Raw genomic sequence first — 22,047 nt, 5'->3', positions numbered from 1 at the left:
CAGTGAAAAATTTAGGCTGCAAACAAAAATTTTAGAGCTGGTTGAATGAAAATCAATTCAAGGCTAATTTAAGACGCTTCTAAGAAAAATGCTGAGTTTACAAGCCAAAACAGAAAATGACCACTGTCACCATTCAGCTTAAAAAAATGATTGATTCTTTTCTCTGCCTCATTTCCGTGGTTGGAGCATGTCTGTGGGTGTAAAATCACAGCAGTGACTCTCAACATTGAGTCCTCAGTGTTTACAAGGTCAAGGGCATATGTTAATTACACCAATCAGCATCACGTTGCTAAGCTTCTTTTTTAAGGTAGGGGATAGCACCTCTGAATAGGACTATTTAACTAAGACATGTCATAAATCACACACATACAAAAAAGGACAAAGTGAGAGAACGTGAAAAGGTTGGTAAAGACCCAGTGCCATAATTTAGAACAAGAATAGAGAAAGATGGGCTACAAATAGGAGGGGAATCATCATTTTTACACTGAAAAGCAATGTAATGGTTGAGATTATTTGGGGGAAGGGAAGATGTTCATTGCATTGTTGCTATTGTTTCTCATCTGACTATCACACTACATTAATGTTAACTTTTTCATACAAGGATTTTTGTTCATTATTTTATTACTCCTTCACTTCACATGCCATCCTACAGTTTAGATTAGTTGAAGATAGTTGTGCCAATATTGGGAACTGCAGGGATTGTTAAAGTCCTTCTGTTATAATTCTGTGGTGTAGACTAACACTAGTTGAATCTCCAAAACTACCTATCATTTCCTTATTCCTATTTCAGTTGCCATATAATTGTTGCCCAGCTGAAGCACGTTTTTAGTCATGCTTTCTATTTATTTTTACTGATTTTGCTCAGAAGTTAAAGCATTAGTCTGGCCTCAGAGTTTTACTCTGAGATGTGAACACACTTTATGACTGGTCTTTAGGGGAGAGAGTGAAGCAAGCAATGGAGAAAAATACACTGGATTCTTTCATGTTATCCTATTGCAGCAGCCACTTCTGAGAGACTGCCCAAAACTCTAATCTCAAAAAAAAGTAACATCGACAAATATCATCAACATAGGCCTGGCTATGGTAGCACAGGGAGCTGGAGAAAATAATTTAATTCAAAATTAACATATATTCAAGTATCTGCAACATTCTACTTGTAGGTAAAAGTGTTAAAGATAGTATCTCAAACAAACAAATTTCTACATTATCGAAATTTCTACTGTTTCATATTTGTAGTACTATAAAATAACTTCATTTAGTATTTGAAATATTCCACAACAGGTTTAATGTTTTGTGCTGTATTTGTTTACAAACAAGAAGGTGAATTTTTGGTAAAAGCTGCTAAATGCTGGGGTAATAACATAATCTAACTTTGACAGACTGATACTAACTTGGTCTTTCAGTTTTGCCCTGTATTTATAAAAACTGTGTTTCCACATAATTTAAAACATCATCATCATCATGATGTGTCTGAATTTAAACATTTTTATTAGGGAAAAGAAGTGATGCTGAAAACTGTAGACTTACTCTTTGCAGTTATATATATCTCATTCATTTGTCCTGATACCCAAATACAAATGATAGTCGTTATGCACGGTTGAAAATACTGGTCAGTCATAATTATTTTTTAATATGGATGGGTGAACTACAAATTAAACTCTTGAACCTGTAAGTAAGGGAAATGAAACTGCCCTTTAAAATTTTAACCAGAAAATCAATTATACTGGATTAAAGCGGAGCCAGTCACCCAAGGATCACTGGCTCTGAGAGCAGACTTAACTCCAACACTTTGAAGGTATTAATACACGGGCAAACAGTTTCTAAGACAATGTCCTTCTACATCTGACACGCTGGCACAGAACATATGAACAAAGCAGCCAGATTTCCTGGTGAGAGTGTGATTATGGGGCGGGTGGAACCTCATTGAAGGAGGTAGGATATTTTCTCTGGACTATGAAGAAAAACCAGGGGTCTTTTCCAGCCTGGCACGAGTGTGGTCTGTATTGTATATATGGGACCAGGGAACAGCTTTAATCATGCTACAAGTTAGGATTAAGGAAGAAAACAAGAAAAGTTAACTTCAGGTGAAATTAAAGACTGAGAAATGATGTAACACAAAGACCTTGCCGAAGGACATTAACAGGAGTAAAAATAATGAAACACTAATAGTGATAACTGACTCCCTAGCAAGTGGTGTGCATCTCCACGTAAACTATGTCCCCACTCTCTTTATCACCATTTCCCCTTTAGCCCGTGCCACCACGGTCTCTCATGGGGACTAATGCCATGGCCTGCTCCTACCCTTTCCTTCCATCCATTTTCCTCACAGCAGTAAGAGAGAACGTGGGAAACGTAAATTAGACCATGCCCCTCGTCTGATCCTTTAGAACAAAATCCAAATTCCTCACCATGGCCTTTGCACCATCCTCCTCTCACACCAATTCTCTCCTCAGACACCACGACTTACTCCTTAACTCCTGAGAAGCTCATTCCCACCGCCTGGAACTCTCTTCCTTCGGATATCCCCAGGGTTCCCTCTTCTGCTTCATCTGGCCTCTGTTCCAATGTAAGGTCCTCAGAGAGGACTTCCATGAACACCCTACTTGACATAGAAGCCCCCCAAACCAAACTGTTGCCTGATGCCTTACTTTACTTTTTACTTTATTGTATTTATCATTATCTGAAACTTTATATACATACACACACACACAGACATATGTGTGTATGCATGCCTGTGTGTGCATATGTAAATTTTTTTTTTTTTTCTTGCAGTACGCGGGCCTCTCACTGTTGTGGCCTCTCCCGTTGTGGAGCACAGGCTCCGGATGCGCAGGCTCAGCGGCCATGGCTCACGGGCCCAGCCACTCCATGGCATGTGGGATCTTCCCAGACCGGGGCACGAACCCGCGTCCCCTGCATCGGTAGGCGGACTCTCAACCACTGCGCCACCAGGGAAGCCCTGTAAATTGTTTTTATATATATTTATATACATATTGTTTTTTTATTCTGTCTTAGTTTTTACTCTTTTATTGGCTACCTCTTGTCTCTTCCACTGAAACATACTCTTTTTTTTTGCGGTATGTGGGCCTCTCACTGCTGTGGCCTCTCCCGTTGCGGAGCACAGGCTCCGGACACGCAGGCCCAGCGGCCATGGCTCACGGGCCCAGCCGCTCCGCGGCATATGGGATCCTCCCAGACCGGGGCACGAACCCGTATCCCCTGCATCGGCAGGCGGACTCTCAACCACTTGCGCCACCAGGGAGGCCCTGAAACATACTCTTAATGAAGGCAGAGAACTACTTTTGGTCTCGGTAGTGCTACATTAAACTAGCTGTAATTATTACTAGTTTTTTACTACTTTTCACCCATTTTATGCTAATTCAGTATAACCTTTTAATTATAATTTAAATTCTATTGAATCTTCCTACAGGGGAAAGGTATTTTCATCTAGAAATAATAAAAACATGCTGATTTGTTTGATAGTAATGTTGTAAATTGACAAATTACTTTTTTTTTTTTTTGTGATATGCGGGCCTCTCACTGTTGTGGCCTCTCCCGTTCTGGAGCACAGGCTCTGGACGCACAGGCTCAGCAGCCATGGCTCACGGGCCCAGCCGCTCTGCGGCATGTGGGGTCTTCCCAGACCGGGGCACGAACCCGTGTCCCCTGCCTCGGCAGGCGGACTCGCAACCACTGCACCACCAGGGAAGCCCGACAAATTACTATTTTGTCTTGTATGTATTGTTCTATTAGCTTGGTTGGGGCCCTTTCCTAAGAGTGGTTCACTCTTGAAGTAGAGGTGAAGATGAAAACAACCCTTATGTGGCCTCTTGACAGCCAACAATGTGCCTCTACCTAAGGCTGCAAGCCTTTTTTTTTTTTTAACATGAGTCCATCTTTAATATTATCACATTAACCACTTCAATTTACTGTTACCTATGAGTAGGAAGGAGGGAACTGTATAAAGAGATTTTTATTAATAGATGTAACTTTTTTTTCAGAGATCTTTCTTTCTGCCTTTCCTTTTTAATTTTCAACAACTTTGACTTAAACATAAGAAAGATTTCAGTTTTTAAAACTTTCAAGTAACACAATCATCCTTGAATTTAACACACATAGGAATGTTAAAAGCCTAACCAACTGCCTCATAAAGATGAAATCTCTTAGATTTTTAAAAAATTATAACACATGACTGATGGCAAAAGACTCAAGTCTGTTCGAACACACAGTTGTGTGTCATAATAGTACTTCTATTCATTATAACTACCTGACACCAAATTAAGGCTAGGATTCCCATCAGACACAATATATAGTGACTCCATTTCTATGAAGTTAAAATTCATACAAAGAATGAAAGGTCATGCACAGGCAAACTGCAGCAGATTTCACTGAAAAATTCGAGGACTGTTTCAGCCTTCTCAATTTCTAAGAATAGTAAGGCTATTTCCTAGATCCTGACAGATTTGAAATTGCCATACCTTTTGTTGTGGTCATCTCTTATTTTTTGTAACTCAAAAAATATCTATGTCAATTTCCTGACTGAGCTCCTAGCACGTTATTAAAAGAAAAGTTATGTATTTCTTTTCATGATTTCTTCATGATTTCCATACCCTTAAATAAGATTCATCCTTTTCAGTGAGAGAGAATAAAACAAGGCTGTTAAGCAAGAGAAGATGTAATGGGGATCTGATGATAATTTTGTCCTAAAACATAACTCTTACAAGTGTTTGAAATATAACTTCTGATAATTTGCAATTTATCCTGCTTGACAGCGTTGCTGTGTCCTCATTTGCACTAAAATGTATGAAAAGTGATCAAGACATAATTCCTTGAACTTCATGGTCGATAAGTTCTGTTAAGTAATTAGCAGAGATGTAAAATAAAACAAACACACCCAGAATGATTCTGCTATCAAGTCTCTAAAATACCAAGTGAATGTATTTAGAAAATAAAGGAACAACGTTTGGATATATATATGAAGTAGGTGGTCACAAGACATGAGAAAAACAGGGAAAATAAGGGACACCAGAAGAACTGGTGAAACTGGTCAAATCATGGATCCTACACACTTTGCTTGTGGTTTTTTTTTTTTTTTTTTTTTTTTGCCCCACTATTGGTCTGTTTTACACAGGGGTCACTGGTTGGCATCAGCTAGATTTACAAGGAGGGTTTTTGCACTTCCTTGGGAAAAGAGGTAAACATTTCCAATATTATATTAAAGATATTAATATTAAAGAAAAACTGAAACAAGTCACATAATCTGTAATAATAAGAATGTTGTTTTTGTTAAATTTATACAGTGCTGTATGTCAATTATATCTCAATAAAATGGGAATGGAATAAAAGAATGCAGGTTTAGGAATCAGTGAAACACAAATTTGAATTTCATTTAGTAGGTGGATTTCTGAAGACAGGTCATTTCAGCTCCCTGAAACTCAGTTACCTCATCTGTAAAACAGGGATAATACCCATTTCACAGGTTGGTTACGAGGAAGTAATAAAACACCTGGTGCAGCCTGGAACATAGGTTCTCAATAAATGGTGATTTGGTGGTGGTGTTATTATTATCTTATAGTTGGTGTTATTTTATTTTGGCCCATCTCTGCACTTACATCATGCAACTAAAGACAAACCGCCTAAAAGCAGGACTTACCCACAAAGAGCTGACTGTTGAGCTGTAGGAGGACATGCCCATCAGCCGGAGCAGGCTGCGTCCTTGGTGAGAGCTGATCCACTTGAACAGATGCCTCTTTCGTGTTCCTCTCAACCCTAACATGGTGCCACTGGTTGTCACTGAAGTGTGTGGGTGACTGCACCGAGATTTCAAAAGGCCCATTCCCCACATCGAATGAAAATGTCACGACTGCAGGAGCTGGAAGTGTCAGACAATGAGGATTGTTCACGTTAGTACCCGTGGTGGAGAGCTGAGTCTTCAATACACTCAGGAATAGCACCATAGCATCAACGGTCACTAAACATGAAGACAATGGTTTGAACTCTATGGAAGGAACCATTGATGTCGGCACAGAATAGATGTGGAATGAGACAGTAAAATACATCTGTATTTTGGGGAAAAGATGGATTCTAAGAAATTCATCACCAGAGTTAATTTTTCATGGTGATAAAAATGGAAGCTATTTAGCCAGGGCAAGAAAACTAAATAGCATCTGGCATTTTATATAAAAATAATTTTGACAGTGATTCAAAGTTTATTTAATTCCAAAAGCATGCAATATGCATTTGATGTCAAAATACTAATAGCAGTCTAAGAGGATATCAGAACAATACAGCTGGTTGATTTAATTAAGTAATTTTGAAATTAACTGAGAATTTGGATTTTTAAAAATTTTTAGTTTTTTGAATTTAAAAAACTTAAGTTGGTTCTAGAGAAGACTAATAATTTCCCCAAATTATTATATATGTTAAATATCAAATAATTCTCTTGCAAAAACGCTATCTTAATATCATAGTTTTTTTCAAAAGGACACAATGAAAAGATTCAGCTGATAAAGTAGAAACATAGTACTTTAAAAATTAGTTAAAGAATTTATTCCTAAATAGAATCCCATAGACTTCTAAGGAAAAGAAGACTTACAGCGTAGCTCTATCCGTATAAAATCAGTAATCCCCAGGTTCTCTAAAAATACCCCAGATGAAGCTGTTGTCTTAAAAAAGAAAGACACGTCTGCACTAAGTTCTCCGTGGAAAGTAGGAAAATGAAGGTATGAAGCCTCAGTATTGAAGGAAGCTGAATTCCAAAATAACCCTGGTTTTTTTTAAAAGGGAAAAATAAAAAAGGAAAAAAAATTCATAAAACAAATGACATAATTACATTTTCTTTTTTTTTGCAGTTTTACTCTTAAAATATTACTAATTTATACAAACCTGCTTTTATTTTGTCTGTTAATTATACAGTATACAAGACATGAAAACATGATTGGAGATTTTACAAGGGTTGAAATTCTGGACTCCTTCCAACATAGGAGAGGAATGATCACTGCAGTAACAGTCTGAAAGTTATATTTCATATAAGAAAAATAACCTGCAGCCTAAATACCAAAGCATTATGATAAGATCTGCCAAACATTAACAGACATTTTTTTATAACTTGAAAATTTAAACACCTACATTACTTTGAATAACAAAAACTCTACAGAAGCTCAAAGTGTTTTTTGTTCTAATACTTCTAACATACCTTACAGAGTTACACCACCAACTAACTGTTTTCATTAATGGGCTTTGTGATTTTCTAAACTGAGATTGGCAATCAAAATATTCTCATCTAATTAAAGATCAAGACACTACTTACTCTGTGCTATGCTGATATTCTCATGAAAATGCTCTTTTCATTCAAAACTATCTTTTATTTTGCTTATAATAGTGAAGTAGGAAAAGGGTTCTCAAAATTTTTTTAAATGCTCAAAATAAGGAGAAAATGTTTAAAAACTGTAGTATAAAGTAAGACATCTGCAAAGATTATGTGGACTATAAAGTAAATTATAATTTCTGTCCAAATACAACTTATTTTCACCTTCCCATTCATTTTTTTGGCTACATCTACAAGTTTTTACAAGTTTTCTTTTGAAAAAAATATTCTCGGTCTTATAAAAACAAAGCATGGAAAAGAAAATACACATGCAGTGGCATGAAGTGACAGAAGTGAAATCCAACTGGATACACGTGGTTGATGAGAAGCGTTATCAGAGAAATGAACTACGCATTGCCGCTGCCACCAGCAAGTTGTTGACACATCAAAAATAAATATACATCTTCAGTTTTAAGCAACTGCCATCATATGTACTCACAACACTGAATGAAATTCTACTAAATTACCTTCCTGGAAGAAAGATGTATTGATCCTCTGAAGTTAGAACACAGGAATTTCAAAACAACGTTTTGTTATGTTAGCAGAGAACAGATACCTCGCTACGTTAAAAGTCACGAACTTGACTTGGCTTCTATTTGTTCCTTAGATTAAAATTTATTTTCTATAAATTCTGGATCCAAACAAACAGGGCTTACATCTATTGTATTTTTTCCTGTATTTCCTATGGACCTGATTCAAAAGTCAATCCTCAGCTCATATGTGGACAATTTTAGAGCTGAGTTTTTCAGCCGCGAATATACTTAGAGGGCTTTTTTTTTCCCCTATAGCCAAATGAAACTGTATATTTTCTGAGTATGTCAAACTTTGCCCTTATTTCCATTTTACAGCTATTTCTGTGCCTAGACATTTTGCTCTCTACGAAAGAGAGCAAGAAAAGCAAAATATCAAGCCAGGGGTAATAACACATTAGTGTTCTTAAAAGTTTTTACCTGACCTATTTTGAGAAGGAATTAAATGCCTTTCTGTTGAAATGTATGAACATTAAAATAAAGCTGTAACTTTAAATTATGGAGTATTATTAAATCTTACTCATTTGGAGTGATTACTAAGAGGAACACTCAGAATTACTTAAAGGTCTAAATTAGATATTATTACTATAAGAACATAATATCCCATTTGTTTCATTTTTATATCACAACTAACCCAATAAAGCATCATACAGAGGGCTTCAGGGAACCAGCTGAAACAGAGGAACAATTCTTTGAATTGCTGCTATTTTTACAATGAATGCTTCTACAGTAATGAAAACAATTTATTACCTTAGGTAGTTTAAACACTCACACACACATAGTACCACATTTATCTAGTTAGCAAACCTTATTTTACAGACTCACAATAGGTAAAAAATGAAGTAAGAACACTTTATTGAATTAAGAAATTGCTGCTAATTCACAACAACTATAAATACGGGAAAGGCCAATATTTCCAAATGATAGCTCAGCTCTTTACAGACTGTGCCAGGAAGCACCCAGGAGGATCTGGGCTGCCTCTGAGAAAGGAGGGGCAATAAAGAGGAAGCAGAGCAGAGCCCAGCAGGCAGACACCAGCCAGAAGCAACAGGTCTTTTTTTTTTTTTTTTCCGGTACGCGGGCCTCTCACTGCTGTGGCCTCTCCCGCGGCGGAGCACAGGCTCTGGACGCGCAGGCCCAGCGGCCATGGCTCATGGGCCCAGCCGCTCCGCGGCACGTGGGATCCTCCCAGACCGGGGCACGAACCCGTGTCCCCTGCATCGGCAGGTGGACTCCCAACCACTGCACCACCAGGGAAGCCCCAGCAGGTCTTTTGAAGAGAGGATTTCATGGCTGGGGTGGATTAAAAATCCCTAAGCTACACCTGGAGCAGACCAGAATGCAATCACTTGCTATATGAATGCTCTTTATCATCCCAACAAAATGCCATTTGCAGCAACATGGATGGACCTTGAGATTATCATATGAAGTGAAGTAAATCAGACAGAGAAAGACAAATATCATGATATCATTTATATGTGGAATCTAAAAAATGATACAAATGAACTTATTTATAAAATAGAAACAGATGCACAGAAATAGAAAACAAATTTATAGTTACCAAAGGAGAAATGTGGGGTAGGGAAGGATAAATTAGGAGTTTGGGATTAACACATACACACTACTAAATATAAAACAGATAATCAACAAGGACCTACTGTATTACACAGGAAACTCTATTCAGTAGTCCGTAATAACCTATATGGGAAAAGAATCTGAAGAAGAATAGCTATATATATATATATATATATATATATATATATGTTAAAAAACCATGATGTATTATTCTAAGTAATTATTACTAATAATTAATAAAAGTAGTTAATAATTAATATATTCTCAATTACATTCAATATAGGGTACTAGAGATTTGGAAAGATTCTTTCAGGGACGCCACTTACTTATTAACTTTCCAGAATTCAAAAGAAATTGTAATGAATAACAGGATCCATATGGTTTTTTACATAGAAAAGGAAGATGTACTAAGTATTTAATTCCATACACAAAGTAAAAAGAGCCCATATAGGAAAACTAACTTAGTAGAATATTAAGATTACAAGCAATTTTTAAAACACCTGTTTTGCTAAACTTTTATTTATATCATTTATTAATGATAATGATTCTCCTTTTAAAAGTAAAAGATTTATAGAGACAGAAAGTAGATTAGTTGGCTGGGAAGATGGAAGGATTGAAAGATGACAGGGGCTAAGAGGTGAAGAGTTCTTTTTAGGGTAATGAAAATGTTCTAAATTGATTACAGTAATGGTTACACAATGCTATGAATATACTAAAAGTCACGGAATAGTTCACTTTACATGGATGAATTGCATGGGATATAAATTATATCTCAATAAAGATGTTTAAAAAAAGGACAGTATTTGAAAAATCTGTTGTTTTTTAAGACATTGTTTTACTTTTAAAATAAAAATGCATATGACATGCTAACACTACCTTTCCTTCTTTTTCAAAACTACTTATATGAAGTATGATTGACATGTAAAAAGCTGTACATATTTAGTACATACAACCTGATGAGTTTGGTAACACTACCTTTCTTTTTAAAAAATTTTTATTTATTTATTTTTGGCGGCTTTGGGTCTTCATTGCTGCGAGTAGGCTTTCTCTAGTTGCAGCAAGCGGGGGTTACTCTTCACTGTGGTGTGCAGGCTTCTCTTGCAGTGGCTCCTCTTGTTGTGGAGCATGGGCTCTAGGCACGCAGGCTTCAGTAGTTGTGGCACATGGGCTCAGTAGTTGTGGCTCACGGGCTCTAGAGTGCAGGCTCAGTAGTTGTGGCACACAGGCTTAGTTGCTCCGCAGCATAGTGGGATCTTCCCAGACCAGGGCGCGAACCCGTGTCCCCTGCATTGGCAGGCGGGTTCTTAACCACTGAGCCACCAGGGAAGCCCTCAACACTACCTTTCTTAAAAGTGAATAAAATAAAATGAAATACAGAAATGCAAAGGCAAGGGATAGTTTACTAGGCAAATGAATCTTTCTGAGCACTTAATCATTTTAAAAAGCTGGAAATATGGGTTTCTTTAATGAAAACTTTTGAGATAACTGTAGATTTTCATGCAGTTGTATGAAATAATAAAGATTCTGTGTACCCTTTACCCAGTTTCCGACAATGATAACATCTTGCAAAATTGTGGTACAATATCACAACCAGGGTACTGGCATTGATACAGTTAAGATGCAGAACACTTCCATCACTGCAAGTATTCCTTAGGCTTCCCGCTTAAAGCCATACCCTCTTCCATCCTCCCCTCAACCCCTCCTTAACCCCGGCAACCACTAATCAGTTCTCCATTGTCATTTGAAAAATGCTCTACAAATAAAGGCATACAGTATGTACGTAGCCTTTGAGACTGACAATTATTTCACTTATAATTACTCTCTGAAGATTCACACAGCTTGTTGTGTATGTCAATAGTTCATTCCTTTTTACTGCTGAGTAGTATGCCATGGCATGGATGTTCCACAATTTATTTAACCATTCACCTGTTGAAAGACATCTGTGTTGTTTCCAGTTTTCAGTCGTTAGAAATAAAGCTGCTATGAACATCCACGTACAGGTTTTTGTACAAATGTAAGTTTTCAGTTCTCTGGGATAAATGCCGCGGAGTACAATCACTGAGTCGTATGAGAGTTGCATTCTTGTTTTTTATGAAATTGCCAAAAATTTCCAGAGTGGCCATATCATTTTACATTGCCACCAGCATGTATGAGTGATCAGTTTCTCCACATACCTACCAGAATTTTGTGTTGTCACTATTTTCTTTTTAAATTTTAGCCATTCTGAAAGGTGTGTAGTGATATCTCATTGTGGTTTCAATATACATTTGCCCAGTGGTTAATGACTTTGAGTGTTTTTTCAGGTGTTTAATTGCCACCTGTATTCCTTAGTTGTTGAAATCTCTCTTCATGTCGTTTACCCATTGCATTCCTGGCTTGCAGATGGTTGCATTCTCACCATGTCCTCACATGGCCTTTCCTCTGCGCACAGGTGGAGAGAGAGAGGGCTCTCTGGTGTCTTTTTGTCTTCTTATAAAGACATGAATCCAATCAGATTAAGGACCCATGCTTATGACATCATTTAACTTAAATTATCTCCTTAAAGACCCCACTGCCTAATACAGTCCCATTGGGGGTTAGGGCTTCAACATATAAATTTTGGGGGTGGGGAACAATTCATTTCATAACATCCATACTTTAACTGGACTGCTGCTTCTTTTTTCATTGTTGACTTTTGAGGGGTCTAGTATCTCTACAATCTCTAGATACTAGTCCTTTGTCAATTCTCAGCCCACTTCTTACTTAAACCTATCAGCAACAATTAATGATTGATTATTTTCCTCTCTTTGAAATATTTTCTTCATTTGGAGTACAGGATACCAGCACTCGTTTGCCTTTCTCATTAGTGGTATCGCTCTCAGTTTCCTTTCTTTCTTCTTCCTGAACTCCCCAACCTATCAGTGTGGGAACGTCTTAAGGCCCTGTCATTATACTACTCCACCCACAATAACTCTTGCGGGCCATTTCATGGCTTTAAATATGCTGCTGACTTATAAATATACAGCTGAAGCCTGGAACTCTCAAACTAGCAACTCCACATCTCTATGTGAATGTCTAAGAGCATCTCAGCGTTATATGTTCAAAAACAGAATTCTTAACACTCCTCTGCAACTCCTTGACCCCAGCAGCAATCTTCTCCATCTCAGTTGGTGCCAATTCCATGCCTCTAATTGATTGTGAGACCAAACACCTTGGTATCTTTCTTGACTACTCCTTTTGCAACCTACATCAATCCATCAGCAAATTTGATTGCTTCTCCTTTTGAACAATACACACATTACCACTATCATCATTATGCCCATGGTCCAAGCCATCATTATCCCTCAGCTGTTGGTGATATGGTCACCAGTTTTACCCTGTTTTATGCCTTAACTAAAGCATAAGTTAGATCACACTGCTCCTCTTCCCAAAATTCTCTCCTGTTTTCCATTCTCATTCAGGTTGAAAAATAAAGACCTTTCAAAACCCTCAGTGATCTGACCACCAGTTTCCTCTCTGACTTATACCCTTCTCCTCTTTGCACACTCTGTTCCGAACATATGGGCCATTTTGCTGTTCCATGACCATATCAGCCACAGTCCCATCTCTGCGTGGATACTCTGGCTTTTCCCACTGTGTAAAGTACTCTTTCACAGATACTCGCATGCCTTGCTCTCTTATTTCCCTCAGATTTTTATTCAAATGCCACCTTCATAGTGAGCACCTAATAACCATCGTATTTTAAATGCTCAATCCCACCCCAGTCCTCTCTCAGCTGTACTGCCTTCACAACACTTAACGAGTGTCCGTCACACCAGATTACTTATTTGTGGTCCATCTCCCCCACCTCAGGAGAACTTGAGCTCCAAGAATGCAGATCTTCTTCTCTATTTATTTTTGTCTATTTCGTTCACTGCTGTTTCTCTCTCTCCCTGTCAATCTCAATGTGGGGAAGACATGGTGCAGTGTATGGGCTCAATAAATATTTGTTGAATGAAATTATAAGATTCTCTTTGTCATAATAGCAATCAGAAAGCTTAGAGTAATCACGCCCAGTTTGGTTGTATCATATGTATCTCATAAATATACTCAAATTCTTTGGTAAACAAGTAGAAAGAGGAAGGTAAAGAGGGGAGACCGAAGAGAGAGAAGAAAGAAGAAAAGCAAGAAGACGAGGGGGTTAAAAGGGTGGAGAAACTTTAAGAAAATTAAATAAAGGAAACCCAAGGAAAGAAAACAAAATGAAACATAAGAATTAACGTAAAAATAATTTATTAATGGTGAAGGATTATCAGATATAGTGGAGCTTGCAAAATTATCTGATTATCTGTTAAAATGGAATTGATCCTCATTCTTTTTAATGGTTTATATGTAGTCTGCCAAATGGAACAGAACTCTGTCAATGGAAGAGAATTTAACCAAATCACTAGTCAATATCTTTTTCCAGTCTAAGAATACAACTTCTGCAAAGTTATTTATTGCCTACATGCACCTTTGATTATTTAATGCATTCTGGGCAGCTGTGATTTCTCAGACAGCTGAACAAGTCGATGCAGGCAAAATGAAGAAACTAGTTTCAATGACAAGAGTCTAAGAAAAAGAAACTTAGAACAATCTTTTCTAACCATGTAGGTTTTGAGGGTGCCTTGGTTAGACATAAAATTGCAACACAATGAATTAACTGAGAAGAAATACATTTCATAAAATTGGCTGAAAATTCAAATGCCATAGAGTTAAAAATACTACCTTGTCAAGATGAACAAATTGAGAGCAGAAATTTAGATCACGCTTACAACTCTTTAAACTGATTATAAAATGCAGGTATACATTTTACCACATCACAGCCTATTTCAGGAAAAATTAATACCAGCGCACAAGACTGAGATGCATCCTTGTTAAGTACTGACCTATAAGGATAACTATTCTTTAAATTATTCTGTCAGAAAAAGCAAATCACCTCAAGCTGGAAAAGTCAGTTTGGCCTCAGAATTTCCCACAGCAACATTAAAAACTAGAAGATACAGGAGCACTGTACACAAATTTCTGAAAAAAAATGTTGCCAGCCTAACTTTAAGCATTAAGGTAACAGATAGACCTTGTCAAATTTGAAAGAATTCTGAGAATAAAGCACATACAAACTCTTTTGGGGAAAAATAAAAATAAAGCATTCCTTCATAATGAAATATAGTCCATCAAAAGATACCTAGAAAAGCTATAAAAGACAAAGGTGACTGCATCTCTTAGTGCATGTAGAGTAGAATATTATGTACAAAGTGGTGAAAAGTCACAAAGTGTGATTCATAAATACTATACCAGTTTCTAAAAAGGTTAAACATAGGGTTACCTTTTGGTCCAGAAGTTCCACTCCAAGATGTATACTCCTAAGAGTGGAAATATACATGTCCAAAAAAAACACACTTATACACAGATGTTCATAGCAGCATTATTCATAATAGGCAAAAAGTGGAACCAACCCAAATGGTCAACAGCTGACAAATGGATGAACAAAATGTGATGTATCCATACAATGGAACATTATTTGGTCCTAAAAATAATGAATATTTGATACGAGCTACAATATGGATAATCCTTAGCAATGTGCAGGCTAAGTGAAAGAAGCCAGTCACAAAGATCACAAACTCTGTGTTCTCATCTATATGAAATGTCCAGAATAGGCAAGTCTGCAGAGATAAAAAGCAGATCCACGGTTAATTAGAGTTGGGGTGGGAGTGAGAGGAAAATGGGGAATGTCTGCTAACGCGTACAAGTTTCTTTACGGGGTATGAAAATGTTCTAAAATTGATTGTGGCGATGGTTGGACACCTCTGTGTAATATGCTAAAATGATTAAATATACTACAATTAGTTTGTATACTTTAAACAGGTGCATCATAGGGCACATGAACTATATCTCAATAAAGCTGTTACCAAAAAATAACATAAGGTTGAACCAGCCAACTTTGTCTTAGAGTTCTGAGGCAACAAATACTCTCAAGCATTTGCCAACTCAGGAAATTCAACACTCATGGGTCTTTCTAGAGGAAAAAAAAAAAATCACATATAATATCAATTACCTGACAATGCAATCCAAGAATAAATTAAAAAAAAATCATTCAAGAATAGAGAGGCTCTGTTGATAGGATCAGTGATTAGCATTCAAAAATAAACAGCCAGGGCTTCCCTTGTGGTGCAGTGGTTGAGAGTCCGCCTGCCAATGCAGGGGACACGGGTTCGTGCCCCGGTCTGGGAAGATCCCACATGCCGCGGAGTGGCTGGGCCCGTGAGCCATGGCCGCTGAGCCTGCGCGTCCGGAGCCTGTGCTCCGCAACGGGAGAGGCCACAACAGTGAGAGGCCCATGTACCGCAAAAATAATTAAAATAAAATAAACAGCCATACAAATAATAGCACAACTAACAAAAATTGGGAGGTGGGGGGAGAAAAAGATGAGGAAGGAACAGATGAGTGCTAATTTTCCCATTTTTCAGAATACATCAATGCTATCTAAAATTTAAAACAACTTGAATATAAAACCAAGTGACTCTATAACCTTTAAAATTTTTATAATTTTTTTAAGTTTAGCAAGATCATACAAGTTGAATATATATTTACTAGATATATAAATAATATAAAGCAATCCTTACAGCTTCAATTTGTTTCTTCTTTCTCTGTCAACTTCAGTTAATAAAGTTTTGCAAATTTATTTCTAAATCTCTTTTTCTATTCTTCTGTCTAGAACAGTGTTTCTCAACCTGGGGGTATTTTGCACCCCAGGGAACATCTGGCAATTTCTGGAGACATATTTGGTTGTCACAACTGGGGAGGGTACTACTGGCACCTAGCAGGTAGGGGCCAGGGACACTGCCAAATGCCCTACAATGCACAGGACGGCCCCCGACCATCACAAGGAATTACTCAGCCCAAGTGTCAAGAGTGCCGAGGTTGGGAAACCCTGCACTAGTGATATTTAGAAATGTCTGGAATAATGCTCACTGGTATTAAACATTATTTCTGAGTTGTGTGACTCTTGGTGATTACTGTAGTCTTTTCTTTGACATTTCTGTATATCTTAAAATGTTAGAATGACTTCATATCAATTGTCATTAATATTTAATATTTAAAGCAATGAATACAAGTATATACATGTAGAATCTTGTCACAAAAGAATATTATTGTAGTTCTGAGAATTATCAGGATTCCCAGTCTCAAAAAAAATGGAAATCTTTTGAAAGTGTTAGAAAGAATGTTTGTTGCCCCACATCTGGGAAGTTTCTTGAATATCAGTTACTAGCTGGTAATGTAAATCTTTTCAAAAGAACACAAAACAAAAAGCAAAATAAGTCAGATATTTTTCTTTCTTCAAGAAGTAGCTAGTATTTCAGTTTTATAAAGACACTGTCTTATTAAAAGAGTGAAAAATCAAAAGTATTAAGTAAAATCATGTGCTTATTTGAAAGCACTTTCACTGCCTCAAGCCCACGTACATGAATGAGAAATGCCTCAGGATGGTACTTGATGTCCTTTGTACTTTGTGATTTTTAAAATTCAGAATAAGTCTTTCAAAATATAAACTCCTTTAATTAAAAGTATATATTTGCATATCATTTAATTGCTTATACAATAAAAAACTTATTACTGTTCTCTCATGAGTAACTCCAAGCTATAGGTTTCTCGAGCTGTATATGATAGATCATTCTCATTCTTTCATAAGCTGCTATTTATTGATTATCTTTCATGTAACAGGTAATGTACTAGGTGTCAGGAATACAATAATAAATGAGCAATGGACCTGCTCTTGAGAGGCTCAGAAATAATTAGAAGCCAGTATGAGAAGTATATCTTTGTAATTTACTGAACATTCTTTGAAAGTGCAGGTAAAGTCCTCTAGAGACCTGTGGAAAGCTTCATGTAGGAAGGGCGTGAATGTGAGTGTGAATGGTTTCAGTAAAAGGATTGGAGGTATGCTGCAGATGAAGGAAAGAAAGCAAGTGAAGAGGAAATGGAGCCAGATGCCGTCAGTGGTCGATGAATTTTCTCTGTGCTGCAGGACCTGCAGAAACAGGGGATGTTCCGTGTAGGTATCCTCCTGATTGATGTCAAAAAAACATTTAACCCTGGGGGTCAATACTACTACGCTTTCTCCTTAGTGTGAGGGGAGAGTTCTGAAGATAACGCAGCTACAATTGGCATGCTCTCCACTAATGTTTAATGCATGCTGAAGTTGAAGAATTATTGGCCTAGAGCAGCGGTCCCCAACCTTTTTGGCACCAGGGACGGGTTTCGTGGAAGACAATTCTTCCACGGACGGGCAGTGGGTGGGAGGGACGGTTCAGGTGGTAACGCAAGCGATGGGGAGCGGCAGATGAAGCTTCAATCGCGCTCCTGTAGCTCACCTCCTGCTGTGCGGCCCGGTTCCTAACAGGCTGCGGACCAGCATCAGTCCGCGTCCTGGGAGTTAGGGACCCCTGGTCTAGAAGACTTCTGATGGCACCTCAAAAATGAAGATGGTCCACTGCTCCCAGGAGAGTGAGCAGAAAGGAAAATATATGTACGAGCCCTCCTAGTTAAAATCTATTAACTGTAAACCCAGATGTTTTCCTGTGATTCTTTCTGTTGACCCTTTGTCTCTAAAGTTAGTAAAAGTCAGAAACATATTCAGTAAGATCCTAGGAGTATCCTGGAGAATACCCATGTTACTAAAATCTTTACTAGTCAGTTTCTTTGTTTTATTATTCTTTTACAATTTCAGCCATTCTAATAGTTATATATTGGTATCTCCTTGTGGTATTATTGTACATTTCCCTAATGACTAATGATGTTGAAAACCTTTTTATGTGTTTATTTGGAATCTGTATATTTTATCTGACAAAATGTATCTGCAAATCTGTTGCCCATTTGTTAATCTGAATTTTTCTTCAATTGCACTGTTAGAAAGTTCTTCATATATCCTGGAAACTAGCCTTTATCAGATATGCGCTTTGCAAATATTTTCTCCCCATGTGTGGTTCTTCTTTCCATTTTTTAAAAATTAAGTTATATTGGAGTATAGTTGATGTACAATGTTGTGTTATTTTCTGCTGTGTCGCAAAGTGAATCAGTTATACATATACATATATCCACTCTTTTTTAGATTCGTTTCCCATGTAGGTCATTACAGAATATTGAGTAGAGTTCCTTGTGCTACACAGTAGGTTCTTATTAGTTATCTATTTTATATATAGTAGTGTGTGTATGTCAATACCAATCTCAATCCCAATGTCATTTTAAAAGCTGTTTTTAATTTTGGTGAAACCCAACTTGTCATTAAAAAAATTTATGGATCATGCTATTGATGTTGCATCTAAGAAATCTGTGCCTAACCCAAGGTCACTATGATTTTCTTCTATATTTCCTTAGAAAAGTTTTATAGTTTGTGGGTTTACATTTAAGTTTATGATTAATTTGAGTTAATTTTTTTAAAGAATATCTATTAGAGAAATCTATATTCTTTTTTTTTTAAATTTAGTTATTTAGGGCTGCGTTGGTCTTCATTTCTGTGCGAGGGCCTTCTCTAGTTGTGGCAAGCGGGGGACACTCTTCATTGCGGTGCGTGGGCCTCTCACTATCGCGGCCTCTCCTGTTGAGGAGCACAGGCTCCAGACGCGCAGGCTCAGCAGCTGTGGCTCACGGACCTAGTTGCTCCGCGGCACGTGGGATCCCCCCAGACCAGGGCTCGAACCCGTGTCCCCTGCACTAGCAGGCAGACTCTCAACCACTGCGCCACCAGGGAAGCCCTGAGTTAATTTTTATATGCAGTTTGAAGTATGGGATGAAATTCTTTTATTGTTTTTGTTTTTGCAAATGGATTCTAATTGTTCCAGCACTGTTTCTTGAAGAGGACTATTCTTTCTCCCTTGAGTTGCCTTATGTGTATATGTATGTGTGTGTGTATACATATACCTATTCTACTCCATTAATTGATTTGTCTATCTCAATATCAATGTATACTGCTTTGAATTGTGTAGTTTTGCAACAAGCCTTAAAATCAGATAGTTAAGTCTTCAATTTTGTTTTTATTATTCAAAGTGTTTTAGCTAATCTAGTTTCTTTGCTTCCCCCTATACATTTTAGAATAAGCTTGCCAATTTCCACAAAAAAAAAAAAAATGCCTGCTGGATTTTGATTGAGAGTGTATTAAATCTGTACATCAATTTGGGGAAAATTGACATCTTAAAATCAAATCTTTCAATCTATGAGTATTACATTTTTTTTTTTTTTTTTTTTTTTTTTTTTTTTTGCGGTACGCGGGCCTCTCACTGTTGTGGCCCCTCCCATTGCGGAGCACAGGCTCCGGACGCACAGCCTCAGCGGCCATGGCTCACAGGCCTAGCCGCTCTGCGGCATGTGGGATCCTCCCAGACCGGGGCACGAACCCGTGTCGCCTGCATTGGCAGGCGGATTCTCAACCACTGCGCCACCAGGGAAGCCCCGAGTATTACATTTTTATTTAGTTCTTTAATTATTTCTCATAAATGTTATGTATTTTTGTTATATTTACACCAAATTATTTCATTTTTTTGGGTGCTGCTCTAAAAGGTACTTTAAAATTTTCAATTTAAAGTTTTTCATTATTAGCATATAGAGATATAATTTATTTTTTGCATATAGAGATATAATTTATTTTTACATATTGACCTTGCATCCTGTAATCTTGCTAAACTCACTTATTTTTTTTACAAATTCTTAAGAATTTTCTACCTAGAAAACCATGTCTTCAGGAAATAGAGACATTTTATATCTTCTTTTCTGATCTGTATGACTCGAATTCCTTTTCTTGACATACTACATGTGCTAGGACCAACAGTATGATATGGAATAGGAGAGGTGAGAACAGACATCCTTGTCTTGATCTTGATTTTAGAGAGGAAGCATTAAGTCTGTGACTATTCAGGATAAATAGTCAGATTTTCAGATTTTCACAGATGCCTTTTGAAACATTGAGAAAGTTTTTTTAAGTTCGTAGTTTGCTTAGTTTTTATCATAAGTAGGATGTTGAATTCTGCCGTTTACTTTTCACATATTTTTCAAAAAATTTATTTCCATATTCATAAATAAATAAATTCTTTAAGGTCAACAGTACTTAGTAAGTTTTATATCTGCAGCACAACTTTAAAGGGGACTTCATCATTCATATCTTTTGTGCTTTTGGTAAAACACCTAACGATGTTTTCTATGACTTCTAACATTAAGCAATAATAGCAGTAGTAACACAAAATTTTATACCCATTTACATTTTAAAAAATGAAAAGAAAGACTTGGAGTTAGGAGCAAGTTCATATCTGGTACCTGTAGGTCTCACTCATTTTTGTTTATTTGTCCTGCTTTCTCAAGGCTTCTGTCTTCTTTCCTAGAAAAACATGGCTAGATATGAAATTTTCAACATCTCTGGTTTGTGTGATAAATCCAAAATATTATTTTTTTAATTTTCATCTTTCCATTTTTCTGTTCAAAGAAAATCTAAAAATTCTGTGTCTCAATGATGGGTACTAGCATTCTTATTGCCTCAACAAACGGTGCTATCTGCTTTACTCAAGTCAGGAAGCTGGAGATCATCCTCACAGCTTTTCACCCTCACTCCCGTCCAAATCATATTGAACTTACCTCCCTAACTGAGCCCCTTATTTAAGCCCCATGACAACTATTGCCTAGTTCAAGCCTTCATCATTTTCCTTGTCTTACGTCAAAGGTCACCTTCCTGTCTTTAGGTTTGTAACTGATTTCCATGCTTTCAGTTGGATCATAAGAATTAAGCTAAGTCTTAAATTATCCCAGTCCTAACTAGTGTTCCAGTCCTAATGCCTTCAGGATAACATCCACATATCTCTCCTCTGCTTATAAGGCACAAGCCCTACATCTGCCCAGTGTATCTCACTTGGAAAGGAAAAAAACTGTGTCTAGGGCATTGCACCTTCAGAGATACAGTCTGCCCAGACAGAGAAAATGGGGGCATTCATTACTCTGCCACCATCATTCTTCAGACTGAGAAAGTTTTTAAAAAGGGCCCTTTATGCAGAAAATGCTCTATGACCTTATGTGGTGATGAGCCTCAACCCCAAAGTAGATATGGGGGACAAGAAGGCCAAGGAAAGCGCTCAGCGATTGTTTCATTAATAAGTCAGATGTTAATCAGCAGGTCTCTAAATACTTACAGTATTTGTAAACCCTTATTCCTAATGTTGTCAGCCTCCTTCTGCATCCCCATGGTCACAAAAGTTTAACGCTCTAGTTTCTCAACCTTAAGACTACGGACCTTTTGGACCAGACAATTCTTTGTGGTGGAGGGCTGTCTTGTGCACTGTAGGATATTTACAGCATTTCTGGCCTCTCCCTTTAGATGCCAGTAGCATAAAACCCCTCACAGTTGTGACAGCCAGAACTGTCTCCAGATATGGCCAAATGTCCCCTGAGGGAGCAGAATCACCTTGGATGGAGAGTCACTGCCCTAAGGGAAAAGATGCTGTGTGCTTAAGTTCATGACAGGAAGTCTGAAAGAAAGAACCCCTAAGGGACAGAGTTGGGAGTGACCTTAGTCAAAGCAGAATCATCTCTTTCTCTTTTGAT

General features: G+C 37.4%; 1 protein-coding gene across 7 annotated transcripts in view; it reads right to left on the bottom strand.

Annotated features, from left to right (window-relative positions):
* The window catches only part of CNTNAP4 (contactin associated protein family member 4), a 270,181-nt gene that overhangs the window by 26,125 nt on the left and 222,009 nt on the right, over positions 1-22,047 (bottom strand). For all 7 annotated transcript variants that reach the window (XM_060083395.1, XM_060083397.1, XM_060083401.1 and 4 more), the window contains 2 exons: positions 6,596-6,766; positions 5,654-5,872 (listed from right to left, as the gene is read on the bottom strand). In XM_060083395.1, coding sequence (XP_059939378.1) covers positions 5,654-5,872; positions 6,596-6,766 — 390 coding nt within the window. The remainder of the gene's footprint in view (positions 1-5,653; positions 5,873-6,595; positions 6,767-22,047) is intronic.

The sequence above is a fragment of the Mesoplodon densirostris genome, chromosome 19 (assembly GCF_025265405.1).
Source record: "Mesoplodon densirostris isolate mMesDen1 chromosome 19, mMesDen1 primary haplotype, whole genome shotgun sequence".
In the NCBI taxonomy this organism is placed as follows: domain Eukaryota; kingdom Metazoa; phylum Chordata; class Mammalia; order Artiodactyla; family Ziphiidae; genus Mesoplodon; species Mesoplodon densirostris.
This window is presented reverse-complemented; position numbering and strand designations above follow the sequence as displayed.